The following is a 23218-nucleotide window of genomic DNA, read 5'->3' as shown; positions in this document are numbered from 1 at the left end:
AATTAAGCTGATGACAAATTACCAAGAAAAAAAACAAAATAAAAAACATTTACTATTGTATTTTAAAGGATGACGTAAAGCATCAGAGGGGGGGAAATCTCAAATGCTAACAATGTTTAAGTAGTGTCTAAATTTTTTCCAAATTTTCCAGTATGTCTATAATATACATAATTTTAAAGGAAAAATAATTTTAAGAACTGCTGCTGCTAAGTCACTTCAGTCGTGTCCGACTCTGTGCGACCCCATAGATGGCAGCCCACCAGGCTCCTCCATCCCTGGGATTCTCTAGGCAAGAACACTGGAGTGGGTTGCCATTTCCTTCTCCAATGCATGAAAGTGAAAAGTCAAAGTGAAGTCGCTCAGTCGTGTCCGACTCTTAGCGACCCCATGCACTGCAGCCTGCCAGGCTCCTCCGCCCATGGGATTTTCCAGGCAAGAGTACTGGAGTGGGGTGCCATTGCCTTCTCCAATTTTAAGAACAAATCTGTGAAAATGGAAGCCCACAGCTTCCAATGACCATCTGACCATTCTTAATCTGATTTGGGGCGGATGCAGCAGTTTGAAAGGCAAGGTCTTTTGTTGGGGAAGGAAGAGATGGGCGGGGCAGGAAGAACGGTCCTCTGGTTATTTCTCCGTAGCGTCTCAGTCCTGTCGTACAAATCAAATCAAATCAGTGCATTAAGCGCCTCTTCCTTTCTGCTTGTCCCCCAAACGGAAAGATAGGCATAGCGGGGCGAAACGGAACACCCCGGGCGCGGCTGTAGGGATGCCGGTGGGACCGATCTACAGAGGGCGCCCGGCTTGGGGCCAGCCGCTCAGCCCGCCCAAGCTTCTCCCCAAGCACCCGCTAAGCCTCTCTCAAGCCCCGCCCACCCAGGCCCCGCCCCCGCCCTCCCAGCTTTGCTCCACCCACCGGAGTCACGTGGTGAGGCGCCTAGACTAGCCGGTAGCTGATGCAGTCGCGAGGTATTCATCATGGAGCTGGCCCCGCGGAGCTGTCCCGTGCCGCTGCTGCTGCTGCTGCTGCTTTTGGGCCTGAGCACGGGTAGGTTCGGGCAAAAGATGCTTCAGCGCCCGGTGCCTCTTTCTCTCCTCCAGGGATGAGAATCAGTTAGTGGGTTTATGCTTTTTAAACCATATTCCTTTCCGCCTGTTTCTACCTTGTGGCATTATTTCGCTTTTGAAACTCACTTAGTTTTTTTAATTCGGAGTTATTTTTCTGCTTTTTTCTGACTCCGGGTATTCTGATGCTTCCTTTCTTCCCTGCGCGTAGTTAGAAGCAGTTTTGCAACATGTAAGGTTTGGAGAAGCTGATGATCAATGAAGTTTCCACTATCTAAGGGCCACCTCCCTCTTCCTGCCGTGACTGGCGGCAAAATGAGATTATAAAGTTGTTGTTGTTGTTGTTTTCAGCTGAAACGCTCTGTCCAGAAGACTCTAAAAGATAATACCACGAATGGGACACTTTATTGAGAGTAAGACTTTCTCCCCATACCTAATCAAAACAGGCAAGATAATACCTTCCCTCATTGCAGTCCTTTTTGACAAAAACCAATTCGTGTTTAATGTGATGACTTGCAAGTTTGATTTTCAGTCTTTTCTTCAAGCAAAATGACTCCTGATCTGAATCAAGAACTGAGAATTCCAACTGGCCACAGACTTGTCTTGTGATCTGAGGCCAGTTGCTTAACTTCTTTTCCCTTCTATAAAATGGGGATCATGTGACTCCTTTGCCTGTGCCTGGGAACTATCCAACAGGTTGCCCATCAGATTTTAACAGTGGCCACTGGCAGGGAGGCTTCCCTGGTGGCCAGGCGGTAAAGGATCTGCCTGCAGTGCAGGAGATGCGGGTTCGATCCCTGGGTTGAGAAAATCCCCTGGAAAAGGAAATGGCACCCCACTCCAGTATTCTGGCGATGGCACCCCACTCCAGTACTCTTGCCTGGAAAATCCCATGGACGGAGGAGCCTGGAAGGCTGCAGTCCACGAGTTCGCTGAGGGTCCGACTCGACTGAGCAACTTCACTTTCACTTTTCACTTTCATGCATTGGAGAAGGAAATGGCAACCCACTCCAGTGTTCTTGCCTGGAGAATCCCAGGGTTGGGGGAGCCTGTGGGCTGCCATCTATGGGGTCGCACAGAGTCAGACACGACTGGTGACTTAGCAGCAGCAGCCAGTATTCTTGCCTGGGAAATTCCATGGACAGAGGAGCCTGGTGGGCTATAGTCCCAAAAGAGGTGGACCCAACTTAGGGTCTAAACAGCAACAACAAACGCTATCAGGAAAGGGAGGAGTGCCAGAGTTTAAGTTAAAACAGATCAAGCCTTATCTGCCATTTTCAAGGAGACTGTAATTTTGTGTTACTTGCTATGAACTATCTTACAGCCATACCTATAATAAACCTTCCAGCCTTTCTGTTTTGCTTATCAGACCACTTTCTGGTTGCCTTAATCTCCATCCTTATTAAGTTTCGAAACAACATTGTCTCCTCACCTACTCTTTCTTATTTTGGGGACCAGTTTTTGTCCTTTCACTTGCCACAGAAGCATGAAATTCAAAAAAGAGGAAGTAGAGGCAGAAAACTCTGGTAACCAAGGATCATGCTTTCGTTATGGGTTGACATTAGCCTTTTTTACCCACAGAGTGGTATTTGAGAAAAGAAAAGGTATCACAGCTTGGAAGTTGTTACTTTAGCAAAGGTGACATAGTTAATGTATTTAACCTACTCTTCTGATACATATTTTGCAAATGCTAAAAAAGTTAACTTTGGTTAACTTTAAATTGGAGGAAAATTGGAGTTGTGGGATTAAAGAATATATGTATGGCTTCTATAAATTTTTTGCCAGGTTGCCTCCTCAGAAAATTATGTGTCAGTATGCACTTTTGCCCACAGTGGTGAGGACAGTCTCCTGTCTCGTGCAAATAGAGCTGCTGCCATCTGTCAAATAAGCAAAGATTTTTTAGTAACCTCACTATTGCTTTAATTTTCATATCTTTGACTATTAGTGATTTTTTTCACCTATTTATGACATTCACATTTTGGTTTTCATGAATTATTTTCTTGTGGCATTTATCCATTTAATTATTAAGATCTTACTTTTGTTGTTGTTGTTATGACTGTTATTTATTGAATGCCTAGTAAGTGCTGTTGCTGCTGCTGCTGCTAAGTCGCGTCAGTCGTGTCTGACCCTCAGCGACCCCATGGACTGCAGCCTACCAGGCTCCTCCGCCCATGGGATTCTCCAGGCAAGAGTACTGGAGTGGGTTGCCATTTCCTTGCTAGGCATTGTCAACTATCTTGATTGTTGCAAAAATCTTATATTTTTTAATTGATCTAATGATTAAGGAAGTACCCTTCTTCATATTTATTTCTGATCTTTATTTGTTGTTTTGCTTTTTATTTTCATTGTATAGAAATGTAACAAGTTTCTGTCCTCAACTCTTGCTATGTTGCTGTATAGTCTCTGGGAGTCTGCTTAAATCGTTTCCCCATCCAGAGGTCAAAAAAATATTCAACTCTATTTTCATATTTTTTTCACATCTAAATTTTAAAAATGAAATATTTGATCCACTGGGAATTCATTTGGGTTAATAGTGTTGAGAGAGGATCTATATTTCTTTTTTTTTTTTGCTTCAAGAAAGCTAACAGTTGCCCTGGCATAATATATTGAGTAATTTTGCCCCACTAACTTGTCTATGCCTCTTTAATTGTATACTAAATGAGAAACCAAAATCAATGTGATGCATTTTGAGATTTTTTCTTTTTTCCCCTAAATGTAAATCTCTCTCTCTTTTAAACAATTATGAGCATGTTTCATGCTTTCCTGTTAAAAATCCAAACATTTCAGAGGGTGTAGAGGAACATGTGAAAGCTTTCGGCCCCCTGGGCCTATGTTAAGTTGGGTTTGTTTTTTCATAAGTTGAAAATTTATTCAATCTAAGTTGAATTTTTTTTCTTTATCTCCACAATGTATTAAAGTAAATACATAAACAGAAACCAAATGACTTGCAGCCTAGCCCAGCCATCACTCCTGGGCTTGGCATTTACCTGGACATGGACATTCTTCAGGAAAGCCGTGTTTGTGTTTCAGGAGCTGTCATCAGCCGGCCCACGGAAGACAGCAACGAAGTCTGGGGTTATGTGACTGTCCGGAAGGATGCCCACATGTTCTGGTGGCTTTATTATGCCACCAGCTCCTACAAGAACTTCACAGAACTGCCCTTGATCATGTGGCTTCAGGTAAAAGTAGTTTTACTGCCTGACCTGAGGTTGAGGCCAGGTTTCCCCCACTTACCATCTTGCTCACCTTTGAAGGCTCGCAGCTCAGCAGTGCAGAACGGATGTGGTTCAGCAGCGAGGTAGGGGTCTCCTAGACTTGAGGATTCAGCATCCTTCTGAGGCAGACAAAGGCAGTGTTATTGCCAAGGAAGCCAAATCAGAGAGTGAGAGAGAGGTTCTGGCCTTTTGGTGGGGTCCTTTTCTACTAAGGCCAAACCAGACAGGGGCAGAAACCCTTACCAGATGCTCTTAAAGTCACATTTGACAGTATGCTGATACAAAGTGTTTCTGGAAGGTTCCAAAGCAAAAACTGAGCTACCTTGACCAGCCTTTCATCTCCCTCCCCTCCCAGTCCTTTCCTCGACCTGACTTCCATGCCCTAGAAAATTGATATTTTGAAAGAACTCAGTCTATTGTATCAGTGTTGAGTGTTGGACCCTCTGCTTCTCCTTAACGTGCATTTGCGTTTTAATCTTGAGCTCTGGTGGTAGGATTGAAGACTAGAAACTGGTTGAAAGTTCTTTGAGGGGCAGGCAGAGGATCCTTCCTTCCGTTCCTAAAATGTCTCTCAGAAGTTGGCCCACACCCACCTGGAATCCACAATCCAGGGAGGGGTTGAGGAACGAAGTCTTGCTTCACCTTCTGGAAACTATAGGCTCGTCCTAGCTGGGATGCCGGGTTGCTTACCAGTATGTGGGGGTGCCCTGGTACTCATCCCCATGAGATGTAAATGTCACTTATGTCCCAAAATGTTATTATTCCTAAGCAGCTTCCCAGTTCTCCCAGCTGTGCCAATGGATACAGACTTGTTTTTAATTGATGATTCCTTTACAGTATTGTAAAGGTTTGATTTCTGTCATACCCCATGTGAACTTGCCTTCATTCATGGACCTAACATTCCAGGTTCATATGCAGTATCCTTTCCAGCATCAGACTTTATTTTCACCGGCAGGCACATCCGCAGCTGAGCATCATTTTCCCTTTGGCTCAGTCCCTTCATTCTTTATGGAGCTATTAGTCATTGCTTTCCACTTTTCCCCGGTAGCATATTGGACACCTTCTGACCTGGCAGGATCGTCTTCCAGTGTCATATATTTTTGCCTTTTCATACTCTTCATGAGTTTCTCAGCAAGAATACTGAAATGGTTTGCCATTTCCTCCTCCCATGGACCGCATTTCATCAGAACTCTTCACTGTGAACCACCTGTCTTGGCCCTGCCTGGCATGGCTTATAGCTTCATTGAGTTATACAGGCCCCTTTGCCACGACAAGGCTGTGATCCATGAAGGCGTCATCAAAGATTACATACGACAGTACCTTTGAGCTATTTTGCTTATATTGAAACCCCCTCCAGGTAGGAGAAGTTAACGATTAATGATAGTATGCTGCCCACCAGCATGTAGACCCCAGACCAGTTGGACCGGAGGGTTGATGAGGTTGACTCCTTACCTTACCACCAACCCATAAGAAGAATGTCCATGAGCTGATCACACCCTCTTTGAACAATTTCGGTTAATGTAAAACTTGTCACTGTCTTCCCCAAGTTGGGATGCTTGGTTTTGAAGGCATGAGCCTGCTGTGTCCCCCATTACCTGGTGAAGTGATAAAGCTGCCCTGTTCTACTTCTCCCACAACTCTGTCTCTGAGATGTGATTCAGCACCGGTGCAGAGAGAAGCTGCGCTTTCAGCATCCCTGGTTCACTGGACCAGCTGTGTCCTGTGTATAAGGCTGACCCAGCCATCGCTGAGTCATAAATCGTTTCCAGTGAGTGTGGTCATTGTTGTAATGATGAAGGTTTGACAGACATTTTCTCCGAGTTTATTTTTGGTTCTTTCTTTCTTCCACAGGGTGGTCCAGGTGGTTCCAGCACTGGCTTTGGAAACTTTGAGGAAATCGGGCCACTTGATAGGAATCTCCAACCACGAAAGACCACTTGGGTACAGTGAGGAAGGCCCCAAACTCTCAGTGCCACGTGGCCTTTTGCAGACTGAGCCCCACCTGATCGCATCCCATCCCCAGGTTGAGGGGCCCCACCCCATCCCCACCCTCTTCCTCTGTATGCAGGGGGGCCTTGGGTGCTTGTCCACAGGCCTTCTCTCTACCAGCTGCTTCCATCTCTGAAGGCAGCTTGTCCTACACCGGTCACCTTCCCAACTCCGTCACTCTCCACTCCCCTGTAGAAACCTCCGTCTGCTCTAGCAGACACCTGGACCTTGACATTACCCAGGTGCTAGACCCTCCTACAGTCTCAGACACCAGAGTCCCACCCTCTGGCCACGACCTCCAGTCCTTTCTTTCTTCTCCTCCTCCTCTCTTATCTCGGTGCTTGTCTTCCTCCAGACTTCAGACCCCTTGTCTTCTGCCCTTTGGATGCCTCTCTGGTTCTCTGCCTCTGCACTGTGCCTTCATTCTTGGCTTCACCTCCTCACCTAGCCCCTCTCTGACCAGTCCCCACCCCCCGGCTCCCTTGTTCTTCTCCCTCCAGGCTGGGGTCTGTCCCGCTGTCCCCACGCTTGACCTCTGCCCCCAGGCTGCCAGGTGCTGAGGGGCTCGGCGAGTGGGGGTTTTGCTCTGGGCTCGTGGCCACCCTCTGCTCTGTGCCTCTGCCCCTCCCTCATCTGCTGATGGACCCTTAGGTTATTTCCACCTTTTGGCTGTGATGAGTAATGCAGGCAACATTAACATACAAATACTGGTTGGGTCCCCTAGTTTCAGTTTGGGGGGGAATTTCTGGGTCCTTCTGTAGCTCTGTGTTTAATACCCAAGGTTGTTAATATTTTTCATCCACCCCTCTTTGACTGCCTTTCAGGGGTGCTTTCAAAGGTCTCCCCCACCCCCACCCCATAATCTACATGCCACACGAGTGAAACTCTCCAATGCCAGTCCCTCCTCGGTTTACCGTCTTTCAGGTTCCCAGAAGATCAGATCCAGTTTCTGACACAGAAATTGGCTCCTCCTGCCCCCAGTCACACCTCCCAGCTCCTCTCCAGTGCACTCTTCCTTCAGGCCTTTGCAAGGGCGATTCCTGGGCCTCGACTTCATTCCTTGGGCCACCCAGTCACACCCAGCTCACCATGTTCACCTGAGTCTCACTGCAGGAACACCTCCTCCTGAAGCTCCCCTCAGAGTCCTTTGATTTTCTTGTCTGTCTCCACACTGGTCTTCAAGTGGATTTTACTTTTGACTCAGGGTCTTTGCACAGGCTCTTCCCTCAGCCGGAAACATTCTTACACATGCTTCCAGGTGAAATATCACTTCCACTTGCAGTAGCAGAGTGCCCCCCCTCTGGCTTGTCCCCAAGCCTCCCATGACAAAGAGAGTCACGTGATTGGAGCAGAGAGCTGGAACAGGAAGTGAGGAGATGCTGGCCTTGGTCCTGATGCTGCCATTCCCTATCCAATTTTGTGACCCTGGACAGGTCCTGGGCCTTTTCTGGGCTTTGATTTCCTAAACAGTAAAGGACATGGCTGGACGGTGTTATTCCTAGGGATCCTTCAGGATATAAAATTCTAAACTTCTGTGGGAAAGGTAGTAGAATAAATTCTGTTTTTGTAGTGTTCAACCAAGCCAGCCAATGTGGAAACTGGATTCATCTTAAAGAAAGCATATGTGTGGTCCAGACCTCCTCCTGCTTCGAGCCGTTGCTCAGACTGACAGCGCACGGCTCTCCCTGCGCTAGCACATTACATCCAGGACGTTCGTATTGTGTGAAAGTGACAGCCTGGATGCCTCCGTCCCATGCAGATGTGACTCTTTCCTTCTTGGCTCTCCTTTTCTTTGCTCTACTAGTCTGTGTCCCTAGTCCAGATTTTTTTTAAACCCATTTTAATAGCAGACCATAACCACACTGATATCCTCACATGTGTGGCTTTTGTTGAGCTCACAGATGATCAAAAGATAGTTGGGGACTGGCTGACTGATTGCAACATTTGACTTTCCTGGGGTGGCGTGTAGCTCCAGTCGGCCAGCCTCCTGTTTGTGGATAACCCCGTGGGCGCTGGATTCAGTTACGTGGACCAGGCTGATGCGTACGCCAAAGACCTGGCCACCGTGACGTCAGACATGATGTTTCTCCTGAAGGTCTTCTTTGATAACCACAAAGAATTCCAGGTAAGCGGGGCCTCAGAAATAGCTCGGCGAAGGGCTTGCGGTCATCGCACTGAATCCATCAGGTGTAAACACGCCCAGAGTTACACGCCCAGCTCATTCCAGAGAAAACCTTTTTGTACCCAGGGATCAGGTTGTAGGCTTCTGTCATCTCTAAAGATGGTTTTAACTTGAAAGAATGACCCCACACCCAGTATTCTCCTGAAACATAAAAATCAGATATGGGAGGAAAGATCAACAGAAGCAGATTTGTTTTGCCTGGCCATTACATACAGTAGAAATTTGAAATGGATTCATGTGAATTAAAAGGCATTCAGGAAAAAAAAAAAGGCATTCAGAATATTTAATTCTTTATAAATTCCTTTTCTTCCTAGAGGATTCCATTCTACATTTTCTCAGAGTCTTATGGAGGAAAGATGGCTGCTGGCATTGCTCTAGAACTTCATAAGGTAACAGGGAAGATGATTTTGTTGTTTGGTTCCAGACAGAAACTGATTATGTTACTTGTACTCGCCTGATAATTAAATATAGTTTGAATAGGACCTTGTACATGGAAAGTAAGAGTAAGTCTGAATACCATAAAAAGTTTCAAAAAGAATAGAGAAGTTGGCACTGTCCAATATTAAACAAGCTATTCAGCTGAGTGAAGCAATTTGGTGCTGGCATAGCAACAGACACAGATAAATGTAGCAGGTTAAAGAGTCTGGAAGCATATTTTATCTGTATGTATGTGTGTGTATGCATGTGACTGTATGTATATGACACATATATGTCATACTTACATAAGATCATATATAAATGATAGGGTGGTATTTCATATCACTGAGGGAAAGACAGAAGGTTCAGCAAATGGTTTGGAGACAAATGGCTATTACTTTGGAAGTTAGTAAAGTTGGATTCCTGCCTTGCATAAAACATCAGTGTTTTGTTTTGACTGGGGGTCTCTGTTGCCGCACCTGGGCTTTCTCTAGATGCGGTGAGCAGACGTTACTCTTGGTTGCAGCGCACAGGCTTCTCGTGGTGTTGGCTTCCCCTGTTGTGGAGCACGGGCTGAGGGTGTATGGCCTTCAGTAGTTCCGGCTCATGAGCTGCAGGGCTCAGGAGTTGTGGTTCATGGGCTTAGTTGCCCCGAGGCATGCGGAATCTTCCCCAGCCAGGGATGGAACCCATGGCCCCTGCATTGGCAGGGGGAGTCTTAACCACTGGACCACAAGAGAGGTCCAGAACAGCAGTTCTGTGAGTAAATATTTTACAGTGAACTTGTATGACCTTTTTTTTCATTGAAGTATAATTGACGTTCAATATTATATGTTCCCTATGTACAGTATAGTAGTGGTAGGGTTAGTCGCTCAGTCGTGTCCGACTCCTTGTGATCCCACAGACTGTAGCCCCCCAGGCTCCTCTGTCCATGGCATTCTCCAGGCAGGAAAACTGAAGTGGATTGCCATTCCATTCTCCAGAGGATCTTCCCGATCCAGGGATCAAAGCCAGGTCTCCTGCATTGCAGGCAGATTCTTAACCGTTTGAGCCATAGGGAAGACTCTCATGAACAATATAATGATTTACAATTTGTAAAGGTTATATTCTGTATATTCCCTGTGTCCCTTCTAAAGAAGACAAGGGCTACACCAGACCCCGCACAAATCCTGCCAACACCCTTGGGAGAACTTCACAATTCCTATTCATTTTGCAGATGGTGGGCGGCAGGACAGTTACCCTTGTCCTCTAGTGGATGTCTGAGGTCTTTGGGTACCCAGAGCATCCCGGGTGGGCAGAAGCATTCTGTGCTCAGGAAAGGCCGTGTATTAAGGCGTGACTCCCTCCTGTTGAGGAAGGGAGGGAGGCCCCTGGGTCTTCTTGACAAGGATGTTTCTTGGCTTCTCTTTCAGGCTGTTGAGCAAAAGACCATCCAATGCAACTTTGCCGGGGTTGCTCTGGGTGACGCTTGGATCTCTCCCATCAGTAAGTAGGACATTTTCAGATTTCTTTTTTGGCAGGGGGCAGAGGTGGGGGTTGGGAAGGTGTGTTGGTGGGGCTGAGCTGCACGATGTGCAAAGTCTTAGTTCCCTGACCAGGGATCAAACCTGGGCCTCCTGCACTGGGAGCGACTGGGCTACCAGGGACATCCTTCAGTCCACATTGTGAAAAGGACTGCCCTTTGTGTGTCCTTTCTGGATGAACCTCCTAGGACACTGTGACGTTGCAGAAGCCTTGACCCGAGACCTAAGGGATCAGCGGGTATCCTGCCAAGTGTCTCGCTCAGAGTGACAGAACTGGCCTCCTGCGTCCTTCAAGGGTCTCATCTCAGCTGTGTTAACAATACTAAACACTTTATATGTGTTAACTTTGCTGAAGCTTAACGACATCTCCATGGGATGGTTGGTGTTATTATCCCCGGTTTGGAGGTGATGAAACTGAGACTCAGGTTAAGCAGTTTTCCTAAAGTCACGCAGCTAAACCCAGGATGCACGTGAAGGCAGCGAGCACTTAGCCGTCACCATGCGTTCCTCCTTGAGACCAGTAGGTCAGCCTCCTCCTTTGCACGTCCTCTTTGGTCCAGAATCTCCCGAGTTCAGCTCACATGACGCACCTGCCCTTGTGAGTCTGTCTGCTCAGCCTTGAGTCCCTTTGTCCATGTGCACCTTACGTGTTGCTCCTCCACCCCAGAAGTACTCCCTTTTTGGAGGAGAATTGCTGTTCACTTCCATGTGCAATTATTAATTGCTTGCTAGGGAGCAGGTGTTGTGCTCTGTGCTAGGAAAGATACACAGACATGCTTCATGCCTTCAAGAAGTCTGCACAGTTCAATGTGGTAACCGTAGCCACAGTACCAAAATCAGATTGATTATATTCTTTGCAGCCAAAGATGGTGAATCTCTATACAGTCAGCAAAAACAAGACCAGGAGCTGACTGGGGCTCAGATCATGAACTCCTTATTGCAAAATTCAGACTTAAATTGAAGAAAATAGGCAAAACCACTAGACCATTCAGGTATGACCTAAACCAAATCCCTTATGATGATACAGTAGAAGTGACAAATAGATTCAAGGGATTAGATCTGATGGACAGAGTGCCTGAAGAACTATGGACAGAGGTTCGTGATATTGTACAGGAGGCAGGGATCAAGACCATCGCCAAGAAAAAGAAATGCAAAAAAGGCAAAATGGCTGTCTGCGGAAGCCTTACAAATAGCTGAGAAAAGAAGAGAAGTGAAAGGCAAAGGAGAAAAGGAAAGATACACCCATCTGAATGCAGAGCTCCAGAGAAAGCAAGGAGAGATAAGAAAGCCTTCCTCAGTGATGAGTGCAAAGAAATAGAGGAAAACAATAGAATGGGAAATACTAGAGATCTCTTCAAGAAAACTAGAGATACCAAGAGAACATTTCATGCAAAGATGGGCACAATAAAAGACAGAAATGGTATGGACCTAACAGAACCAGAAGATATTAAGAAGAGGTGGCAAGAATACACAGAACTATACAAAAAAGATCTTCGTGTCCCAGATAATGACGATGGTGTGATCACTCACCTAGAGCCAGACATCCTGGAATGCGAAGTCAAGTAGGCCTTAGGAAGCATCACTACAAACAAAGCTAGTGGAGGTGATGGAATTCCAGTTGAACTATTTCAAATCCTAAAAGATGATGCTGTTAAAGTGCTGCGCTCAATATGCCAACCTATTTGGAAAACTCAGCAGTGGCCACAGGACTGGAAAAGGTCAGTTTTCATTCCAATCCCAAAGAAAGGCAACACCAAAGAATGTTCAGACTACCATACAATTGCACTCATCTCACACACTAGCAAAGTAATGCTCCAACTCTCCAACCCAGGCTTCAGCAGTACATGAACCATAAAATTCGAGATCTACAGGCTGGATTTAGAAAGGGCAGAGGAACCAGAGATCAAATTGCCAGCATCCGTTGGCTCATCAAAAAAAAAACAAGAGAATTCCAGAATAACATCTACTTCTGCTTTATTGACTATGCCAAAGCCTTTGACTGTGTGGATCACAGCAAACCGTGGAAAATTCTTAAAGAGATGGGAATACCAGTCCACCTGACCTGCCTCCTGAGAAATCCATATGCAGATCAAGAAGCAACAGTTAGAACTTGATGTGGAACAACAGACTGGTTCCAAATTGGGAAAGGAGTATGTCAAGGCTGTATATTGTCACCCTGCTTATTATTTAACTTACATGCAGAGTACATCATGCGAAATGCCAGGCTGGATGAAGCACAAGCTGGAATCAAGATTGCCGGGAGAAATATCAGTAACCTTAGATATGCAGATGACACCACCCTTATGGGAGAAACTGAAGAAGAACTAAAGAGCCTCTTGATGAAAGTGAAAGAGGAAAGTGAAAAAGTTGGCTTAAAACTCAACATTCAGAAAATTAAGATCATGGCATCTGGTCCCATCACTTCATGGCAAATAGGGAAACAATGGAAACAGTGACAGACTTTATTTTTTTGGCCTCAAAACTCACTGCAGATGGTGACTGCAGCCATGAAATTAAAAGACGCTTGCTCCTTGGAAGAAAAGCTGTGACCAACCTAGACAGCATATTAAAAAGCAGAGACATTACTTTGCCGTCAAATGTCCATCCAGTCAAAGCTATGGTTTTTCCAATAGTCATGTATGGATGTGAGAGTTGGACTGTAAAGAAAGCTAGGTGCCGAAGAATTGATGCTTTTGAACTGTGGTGTTGGGGAAGACTCTTGAGAGTCCCTTGGACTGCAAGGAGATCCAGCCAGTCCATCCTAAAGGAAATCAGTCCTGAATATTCATTGGAAGGACTGATGCTGAAGCTGAACCTCCAGTACTTTGGCCACCTGATGAGAACTGACTCATTTGAAAAGACCCTGATGCAGGGAATGATTGAAGGCAGGAGGAGAAGGGGACAACAGAGGATGAGATGGTTGGATGGCATCACCAACTTGATGGACATGAGTTTGAGCCAGCTCTGGGAGTTGGTGATGGACAGGGAGGCCTGGCGTGCTGCAGTCCATGGGCTCGCAAAGAGTCAGAGACGACTGAGCAACTGAACTGAACTGAGCCACATATGATGTTGAAATTTATATTAATTAAAATACAATAACAATCACAATCTTTTGTCTGCACTGCTAACATTTCAAAGTATTCAGTAGCCACAGGTGGTGTGGACTTGTTGTGGACCACACAGATACAGAACGTTTCTGTCACTACAGAAAGTTCTGTTGGCCATCATAGGTACACATCCAGGATCAAACTACGGCTTCTAAGTCAGGTTTGTCCTGCCACCCTGCTTTAGTAAGTAAGCTTTTTGCTGGGACACTAGCGTGCCCATTCATTTGTAGAATACAGGTCATCTGTTTGGAGCCTGCAATAACAGAGTTGAGTAGTTGCAACAGAGACAGCTGACCTGCAAAGCCAAACACATTTACTGTTTGTCCCTTTACAGAAATGGTTTACCAATCCCTGGTCTAGATAAAGCAGGAAGTGGAATGCCTTGGAGGACTGCAGTTGATTCTTTATAAGAAACTGAGGCCCAGGCTTGATGGTTTAGCTGGAGAGGAGAATGACAGCTAGTTTCTGAAGGACCTGGTGCGTCTGCATTTCTCAGGGTGTGTCCTAAAGAATACCAGCCCAGTGAAGTGCTATGCAAAGGGTTCCATGGTCAAATAAGTTTCGGAAGTGTAAGAAAAATGACAGAAAACAAAAGAAAACCACATAAGCAAAAAAAAAAAAAAGTTCTGCTTGCTACCTCCTTGGCAATTCTATCAATGGACTAGCCTTACTTAGACACGGTAACTGTGAACTTGTCCAATCCAAGCCCACTGTTCTCTGTGAAGTTAGGTGTTGTCTTACTCACATTTATCTCATAAAACTCGTTATTGGCTTTACTTCAGTTCTCACACCTTTAAATTCTCAGTGTATTTTTGGAATTGAAATGAATTGATTGGCAGTATAGCCCCAGAAACTTAATGCAATCAGTATTCATCTTTAATTAGTTCCCTGGCAGAAGCCTGTGTCCTCAAACCGGAGGAGCGGGCAGAGTGCAGAGCAGAGCAGAGGGCGGGGAAATACCTTAAACCATCACAGTCTAGTGGAGAAGGAAATGGCAACCCACTCCAGTGTTCTTGCCTGGAGAATCCCAGGGACGGGGGAGCCTGGTGGGCTGCCGTCTATGGGGTCGCACAGAGTCGGACACGACTGAAGCAACTTAGCATCACAGTCTAGAAGCATGCGGATAATCGCCGCTGCTGCACACGCACGGCCTGTCTGTGGAGCCATCCCTGGCGCTGACTCACTGGCTGGGCCGGTATCAGGCCAGATTAATGTGGCCCTTTAGCCCTGACTCAACAGAAAGGTTCCACACCCTCACCCCACCTCCCAGCCACCAAGACATGAGCCCTGGTGGGTTAAGGAGCCTTCAGACCCAAAGCCACTGTGTTTCTTGCTTCTGTCTCTCTCTGCTTTGGGAGGAAAGCTAGTTAGGTATTTTGAGGGGAGGACAATCACAGAAAACTCACTCTGTCCCTACATGGTGTCCCTTAGATTCGGTGCTCTCCTGGGGACCTTTCCTGTACAGTGTGGTAAGTAGACGAGCCCAGACTCTCACCCCGACAGCCTAGCTGGCTTCCTCTGGGTCTGTCTGCAGGAGGAACCAGGCTAGTTGGGTTTGTCTGTGCGGCTGACACTGCCCCTTATGGACCTATCTAATAATCAAGTTGAAAACCCTAAGCAACAGCCAGCCTTGGGGACAAATTTAAAGAAACATCAACATAGTTACCGCATTGCTCCAGGTACTAGACATGCACGTTTTAAAATATGCCCAGATTTTTATTATAGACATTTCCAGATATGCAGGAAGGTTGAACAATCATGGTGAATACCCAGATACCCATCACCTAGACTCATTTTCTGGTATTCATCAGTAAACACAGCGCTTGTCATGCTGTGCTTTTCTATGGACGTCCCCCTTGCTCCTGCCGCCCACTCTTTCTGTTACCCATCCCTACCCCGAGCGATGCCGGAGTTCTGTCTCTTGCAAAGTCAGGGTGTTCTTGTTTGCATTCCAGTCTCTTCTAGATGACCAAGGCCTGGCAGAGGTGTCTCGGGCTGCAGAGGAAGTCCTGGATGCCCTGAACAAGGGACTGTACCAAAAGGCCACCAGGCTCTGGGGGAAAACAGAAATGGTCATTCAACAGGTAAGAGGGGATGCGTTCAGGCCAGCCTACTTGGCTTTTCCCTGGAGATGAAGGGACCTTGGTTGGTGTTGTCAGGGCTGGGGTCTATCTGGAGACTGCCGACAAGTCTGGAAATGAAGTCAAGCTAAACAATATATCTGACCAGTCTGAGCAGTGACAAGGTCAGAAAGCCACCCAGCCTGCAAGACTTGCCTGTCCCTCAGCTGAAAGTATGGATTCTCTATAAAGAATATGTCCCTCCAAGGTGAGTGAGTGGGTCCTTGCCAGCCAACATCCTGGCCGCAGTGAGCCAGGAGGGAAGAATCCACTGGTTGAGGACTTGAGTGTGTAGGACCCTCTGCAGATTCTTCCTGGAAATTAACACACAGGTTCTTGGTTTTCTCCTGTGGCATTGGAGCCATCCTTGGATGAGCTACCCCCAGGAGAATAAATGTACAAAATTAAAGCTGTCCTTGGACAAGATGGGGAGCCAGGTACCTTACTGTTTTGCAACTCTGGTAATGGATAAACAAAGAAAACAAATAACCCAATTCATTTCTTGTGTATTTCAGAACACAGATGAGGTGAACTTCTATAACATCTTAACTAAGAACTCTTCTGTGCCTGCAGTGGCGTCAAGTCTAGGATTCACCCAGATACACCTCGGTGAGTGGACCTTGACCTTGTGAGACCATATCTCAGCCTCCCTGCCTTTACCAATTTTTTGAAAAGTTTCATTGACATATAGTTTACCTACCATAACATTCACCCATGTTGTATAATTCACTGGGTTTTAGTGTATTTGGAACATTTCATCACCACAGGCCTGTTTTAGAACATTTCCATCCCCCTAGAAAGATCCCACATGTCTGTCTGCAGTCAATTTCTTTTCCCACTTCCAGCCTCAGGCAACCACTAACCTGCTTTCTCTCTCTCTAGATTTGCCTTTTCAGGACATTTCACATAGATGGAATCATGCATGAGGTAGTCTTGCACTTACACGGTGTTTCTGAAATTTGGAAACCAGCTTCTACACATTGAATTACAGAGTTAAGCCTCCTAAAGGCTGGATTGAGTTGTCTTCACTGCAGGTGCTGAATGCCTGATATCCTCCCTTTATACAGAAGCTGCCAGAGGCCTCTAGGTTCCACTCAGCTGATTTCCTTAGGCCGTGCTGGAGAACCTTACTGGCCCCAAAGGACATAAAATGCACCAGTCAAAGCCAATAAAGCCTCTCCACTTGGAACACGTTCCTGACTTTCCCCCCATCTGGGGGGAATCAGGGGACCGCTTTTCATTTTCCAGATGCAAGCCTCCCTCTCACAGCATCCCTGCAGCTTAGAAAAGAGGGAGGGCCTCTTGGTCTTGTTTCCAGTCCTTTGACTCACCGTGTACCAGTCTGTTTTAGTTCATCTTTTCCAACGCCACGTGAGACGTCTACAAGAAGATCCCTTAAGTCAGCTCATGAATGGTCCCATCCGGAAGAAGCTCAGAATTATTCCTGACGTTTGCACCTGGGGAGGTAACTTGTGTGACTTAATGAAGAGTTGTTTGTAGAGCTGGGGGTGAAAGAGGTGACAGTTCAAAGCCTTGATTTGTAGAATGGGTGTTAGTGGTGGTGATGGTGTGTTTAGTTGCAGGTAGAACATTATTACTGTTCACATTTGATAGATGGGCAGACATACAGAGACAGTGAGTGGCATGCCAAAACTGGTTCAGAATAAAGGATAGGTAAGGGAAGTGGGCGGGGAAAGAAATGAAGCGGTTGGTTCTAAGGTGATCACTGTTGAAGCCAGGAGTGGGTCCATGAGAATCATCGTCACCCTCTCCTCGTGACTTTTATATCAGTGTGAACTTATCTGTAATAAAAACTTGAGATTTTAAAAAGCCATGCCCAAGGCCATGGTTTGTTGTGAGTGTACGGGGGAAAAAAAAATCATTTTTCGACAGGGTTTGAGCAGGTCGGCCTCTGCAGGCATCCTGATGGGGATGATGAGGGCTGGCATCTGTTGCCTCCTGGTCTGAAGGTCATAGGGGGACATAAGAGGGTCCTCAGGGAGAAATAAGCTAGCGTAAGTTCCTGCTCAATCTTACTGGGAAGCCATGAGCAAGCAGGACTCCCATGCTCCTGGAGGGGGATCCCGCCAAGCTTAGGAGGGTTTTATTCATGTCCAAGAGCCCCCAGAGCTATGCTCCATGGGGTGGAACCTTGACAGCTGCAGAGAGACTAGGACTGGGCCAGCCTCCCAACCCTCAGAGAGGTCAGCAGAACACTCATCCTAGACCACCCGTCACCCGCTGGAGTTTTTTAGAAATGAAGGGAAAGTTTGCTCAAATAAAAGAATGCGGTTTCAGAGCAGAGGGGTGCAGACAGCCGTGGGGGGCTGTGGCGCTGAGGAAGAGCAGATGTGAGTACCCCGGGGAGGCCAGGTGCAGGCCAGGCTCACGAGAACACACCTTGTCAGCTCAGCCGCCTCCTCTTACCCTCATGGCTGTGTCGTCTGGCCCCAGCTTCTCGTCACAGGGACTTTTGCAGATGACAACTGCTAAGAGCGAACTCCCCCGGCTCTGGGTGTGCCTGTGTAGGGTCTGGAAAGGAGACTCTCCTTTCTGGGCACCCTCAGTGTCCTGAGCCCAGGCTGTAGTCTGCCAGGTGTGTGTAGCTCGCCATCGGTTGTGTTGCCCAGGGCATGTTTCCCAGCCTCTCTGAGCCTCATGTTCCTTGCACAGAGCTGATGAAGGAAGGAGGCTGTGGGATGTTGCTGACACAGGACATACTTAGCACAGTGACTGGCAGATAAAATTTAGTGGTGGCTGTTGCCCTTGTTTTCCAACGTGGTCAGGGATCCAACAAGAATGCTGTGCAGACCGCCTCCCCTGTTGCCCAGGGCTGGTCATCCATGCGGCTGTACCAGGGACAAGCTCCAGCTAGGGCCGGTTTGTTGATGATTTCACTTAGCCCTCCTTGTTCAGAACTTAACACCTGGCCCTGGGCGAAAACAAAAATCAGAACCCTTAGCCTTGGTGTTACTCAGTAAAGGAGGAAAACTAACACTAACTCCAAAGCCGTGGTGTTGGAGAAGACTCTTGAGAGTCCCTTGGACTGTAAGGAGATCCAAGCAGTCCATCCTAAAGGAGATCAGTCCTATTTCCTTGGGCATTGGCCTTCTCTCGGTTTCCAACCCTCATGACAAATGACATCTGCTCTCGTCATAAGCACCCAAGTGAGCAGAGCATGTGCGCTCTTGGTGCTGGCCTTCTGCACGGCCAGCCTGGGTCATGCATTTCTGGGCCAGCGGGTTCTGTTGGGGAAGCAGCTGTGTGTTCAGTCTTCCTCACGTGGTGGTGCGTGGCAGTCACTCTTGGGGTCCTGGAGGCTCTGGACTGAAGAGTGTCTCTTGTTCAGGCAGGTTCCAAGCTGCTCTCTCTTTCTCCTTCCCCTTGTACAGGCCAGGCCTCCTTCGTCTTCCTGAACATGGAGGGGGACTTCATGAAGCCGGTCGTCAGCATTGTGGACAAACTGCTGGATGCTGGGGTCAACGTGACCGTGTATAATGGACAGCTCGACCTCATCGTGGACACCATGGGTAGGAACCGGTCCGAGGGGAGCGAGGAGGCGGTGTCGTGGATGGAGCTGGCCCCTTGCTGTGGGGTGGGGCGTGACATTGATGTGGCAGGAGGAAGGCCATTTTCCGTTACCTGCATCCACCTCTGACCTTGGCTCTTTGAAGAGGGCAGGGCTGCCTGAGGTTGTGACCCCCTCAGAGAAGTCCAGCCGGTCCTTCTTTTGAGGTCTTCAGTCAGTAAGTTCAGTCGCTCAGTTGTGTCCCACTCTGCGACCCTATGGACTGCAGCACGCCAGGCCTCCCTGTCCATCACCAACTCCCAGAGCTGAATCAAACTCATGTCCATTGAGTCGGTGATGCCATCCAACCGTCTCATCCTCTGTCGTCCCCTTCTCCTCCTGCCTTCAATCTTTCCCAGCAACAGGGTCTTTTCCAATGAGTCAGTTCTTCTCATCAGGTGGCCAAAGTATAGGAGTTTCAGCTTCAGCATCAGTCCTTCCAGTGAATATTCAGGACTGATTTCCTTTAGGATGGACTGGCTGGATCTCCTTGCAGTCCAAGGGATTCTCAAGAGTCTTGTCAAACACCACAGTTCAAAAGCATCAATTCTTTGGTGCTCAGCTTTCTTTATGGTCCAACTCTCACATCCATTCGTGACCACTGGAAAAACCATAACTTGAACCAGATGGACTTTAGACGGCAAAGTAATGTCTCTGCTTTTGAATATGCTGTCTAGGTTGGTCATAGCTTTTCTTCCAAGGAGTAAGTGTCTTTTAATTCATGGCTGCAGTCACCATCTGCAGTGATTTTGGAGCCCCCCAAAATAAAGTCTGACACTGTTTCCACTGTTTCCCCATCTGTTTGCTATGAAGTGATGGGACCAGATGCCATGATCTTCGTTTTCTGAGTGTTGAGTTTTTCTGAATGTTGACCTTTAGAGGTATGATTAAAGAAAAGGATAATTCCCACCCCCACCTCAGAATTTAGAAAGAAGACGTTTCCTTGACCATTGGGCAGAGACACCAGTTAGCCAAGGGAAAACCTCTCTTTTTGTGTCCAAGACAAGGCAACACTGGAAGGGGAAGGCTGCTGACCCTGTAAAGCTGAGGACCCAGGGCACGTGGTCTTGGTGGGGTCACTGCCGCACTCTCTGCCACCCTGCGCCCACCTCCTGGTTTCAGGAGGGCCAGGGAGAGGCTCAGACAGATTGAGGCATGTGGTCTGGCGAGTGTGAGCAGCATTGAATGTTTCTGCGACTTGTGAGCCGAGATCACTGAGGACATTTCGAAACGGTTCTGCATGTCTCCCATGAACCCCCGACATGGTCCGCCATCTCCCTACCTGGGGCTGATCTGTCCTCCTGGCAGCCCTGTCTGCCTCCAGAGGTCCCTGGCTCCTTCCTTCCGAGTAGGGGAGCCACGGGAGGGTCATGGGCAAAAAGCACAGCTGTTAGGTTTGTCCTGGGCAGCCTGGCTGTGGCTGGGGCACCCAGTGCTACAAATGCAGAGTCTCAGGTCCCGCCCGATGTACTACATTGGCATTTGCATTTTAGAAGGATCCGAGTGCATTTTGTGTGCCTCCCAGCTTTCAAATTGTATGCCAAGTTATAGGACCCAAATTTCGGTTTCTGCTCTTCTCAGCCCTTCATGCTGGGCCATGCTTTGTCCCTCTCACCAGGTCAGGAGTCCTGGATGCGAGAACTGAAATGGAAAGAATTGCCCAAATTCAGTCAGCTGAAGTGGAAGCCCCTGCACAGTGATCCCAAATCTTCAGAAACATCGGCCTTTGTCAAGTCCTACAAGAACCTGGCCTTCTACTGGATTCTCAGAGCTGGACACATGGTGAGAGTCAGCGTCTGTTCCAGATTCTCAGCTCTGGGGGTGGAGGGGGCCACATGTGCTGGTCTCATAGGTGCGTGGGGCTTGGTGTGTTTCAGGGTCTCTAGTGAAGCTCTATTAGTGCTTCACTGAAGTAGTCAATCTGCTGAGAGATTTAATGCTGGGGTCTCTACCCTCTGCTCTTCAGGTTAAACGAGTTGAATGTTGCTTTCCTCTGGACAGTTTGTCCTGAATAGGAGAGAGGGAGGAATTGTCTTTCCCTAATGTTTTTTACTTTTTTTTTTTTTTTAATTTTAACGGCTGTACTGTTTTGTTTTATTTATCTGATTTTTTGACTGTGCTAGGTTTTTCTCTAGTTGCGGTTCACAAGAGAAAAACAGTGGATTCTCTCATGGCAGAGCAGGGGCTCGAGGCACACAGGCTTCAGTCTTTGCAGGTTGTGGGCTCCAGAGCACCAGCTCAGTAGCCTAGGCTACAAGGGCTGAGTTGCCCTGCAGCATGTGGAATCTTCCCAGACCAGGAATCGAAGCTGTGTCCCCTGCTTTGGCAGGAGGATTTTTAACCACTGGAATACCAGGGAAGTCTTCCCTGACGTTTTGAGATATTAGAGCTCTGTCATCTGTAAGGCTGCATGGTGCAGGGTGCATTTCCAGCAGCAGTGCTTCTGGAAATTATGGAAAAGGAGGCACGTTTCCTTCCTGAATGTTGACTCCTCTGGACCCCCTGCAGCCCAGCAGCATGGGAGCTCGGGAAAGTATGTGTCCAGCACGGGGGTCGTTTCACGGAAAGGGTGCTCTCTTGAGGATGGCACCCAGGTGTGGCAGTCCTCCCAGGGTGTTGTCAGAAAGCTGGACCCTTCCCGGAGCAGGGTCTCAGAGCCAGCCCTGACCCCAGCCCCAGGCAAGGAACTGGGAGCACTAACACGATCCTCCTTGCTTCCAGGTTCCTTCCGACCAACCGGAAACGGCCCTGAAAATGATGAGGCTGGTGACTCACCAAGAATAGGATGGCCTGGGCTGGCTGCAGGTGAACTGCTTGGCCTCAGGGCACGGGAGCCCCTGTGAGGAGTCTGGTGCTGTAGGAACCACCCTTCTCCCCTCAAGTCTGACTCCAAGGAGAAGCTGACTTGGGCTGATTGTGAAAGTTCCCATCAGCTTTGGCAGAGAACAGAATCATTGCCTCTGTAGCAACTTGCAAATCACTTCTGCTTGTGAAAACTTAAAAAAAAAAAATGGATTTGTTTTAATCAAAATGAAGAGGTGAAATAGCTTAACGTTTTCTTATTATAGAAGCAAATTGTGTGACTTACAGAGAAAACTGGAAGTGCAAACAAAGAACCAAATAAATCTCTATATGCTCCTTTCCCAGGGAAAAGCACTGTTACCAGTTAAGTGTTCTTCCTACAACCCTTTTTTTGCTATATACACATACGTATTTTTTTATAAAAACACAATCGTTGCTGTGTTATGTCATGGCCTACTTTGTTCACACATCAGTATGTCCTAAACCCCTTTTCATGTCAATAAATTGTTCACCTATAACATTTTACTGTGTGCTGAGCATTCAGTTTTATAGGTGTACCGTAATTTACCTACTAAATGCTCAGTTGTTTCCCATAAGCAGTTTTTGGGGCTGCTAAGTCGCTTCAATCGTGTCCAACTCTGTGCGACCCCATAGACGGCAGCCTGCCAGGCTCCCCCGTCCCTGGGATTCTCTAGGCAAGAACACTGGAGTAGGTTGCCATTTCCTTCTCCAATGCATGAAAGTGAAAAGTCAAAGTGAAGTCGCTCAGTCGTGTCCAACTCTTCGCGACCCCATGGACTACAGCCCACCAGGCTCCTCCGTCCGTGGGATTTTCCAGGCAAGAGTACTGGAGTGGGGTACCATTGCCTTCTCCTAGTTTGTTGCTTTTATAAACGGTGAATAGTTACATTTTTACACACATCCTTATCATTTTATTACAAAAATTCCCTGGAAGTATACTGGTTAGGTCAAAGAATTGTAACATTTTTAAAATGCTGAGTTCGGGACTTTTAATTCATGGCTTATGGTCTGCAAAGGCTTTGATAATAGCCTTGAAACAAATACCACTTCTGATAGTTGTGGAGCTGAGGTTTTGAAAACCCAACCCAGAGTCTTATCCTGCTGAGTGTGGGGAAGGAGTTATAATGGGTTACGCCTACGTGACCAGCCCCTTCTGACCTGATGCTAAAACAGGCTTCCTTGGGCGGTGCTCCACACTTTCCCCCGTGAGTT

At 47.3% G+C, this 23218-nt stretch overlaps 1 protein-coding gene across 1 annotated transcript; it reads left to right on the top strand.

The window, feature by feature from the left end:
• Nucleotides 1–896: 896 nt before the first annotated feature.
• Nucleotides 897–22505, top strand: SCPEP1 (serine carboxypeptidase 1). The gene is made up of 13 exons (XM_040244278.1): nucleotides 897–1045; nucleotides 4093–4241; nucleotides 6129–6218; nucleotides 8236–8391; nucleotides 8763–8837; nucleotides 10278–10350; nucleotides 14927–14964; nucleotides 15451–15579; nucleotides 16131–16224; nucleotides 16967–17080; nucleotides 19008–19145; nucleotides 20802–20965; nucleotides 21905–22505. Exons 1-13 carry the CDS (start codon nucleotides 976–978, stop codon nucleotides 21965–21967), a joined length of 1353 nt encoding a protein of 450 aa, XP_040100212.1. The 5' UTR covers nucleotides 897–975; the 3' UTR covers nucleotides 21968–22505.
• The last annotated feature ends 713 nt before the right edge of the window (nucleotides 22506–23218 follow it).

This window comes from Oryx dammah, unplaced genomic scaffold (assembly GCF_014754425.2).
Source record: "Oryx dammah isolate SB20612 unplaced genomic scaffold, SCBI_Odam_1.1 HiC_scaffold_8, whole genome shotgun sequence".
NCBI classification, from domain to species: domain Eukaryota; kingdom Metazoa; phylum Chordata; class Mammalia; order Artiodactyla; family Bovidae; genus Oryx; species Oryx dammah.
This window is presented reverse-complemented; position numbering and strand designations above follow the sequence as displayed.

What these genes read in the sequence shown, in the direction of transcription:
- SCPEP1 (XM_040244278.1), top strand. Translation starts at nt 976, where the DNA reads ATGGAGCTGGCCCCGCGGAGCTGTCCCGTGCCGCTGCTGCTGCTGCTG. An exon ending in TGACGTTTGCACCTGGGGAG is followed by an intron (nt 17,081 to 19,007) that starts GTAACTTGTGTG and finishes CCCCTTGTACAG; the next exon opens with GCCAGGCCTCCTTCGTCTTC. An exon ending in TTCTCAGAGCTGGACACATG is followed by an intron (nt 20,966 to 21,904) that starts GTGAGAGTCAGC and finishes CCTTGCTTCCAG; the next exon opens with GTTCCTTCCGACCAACCGGA.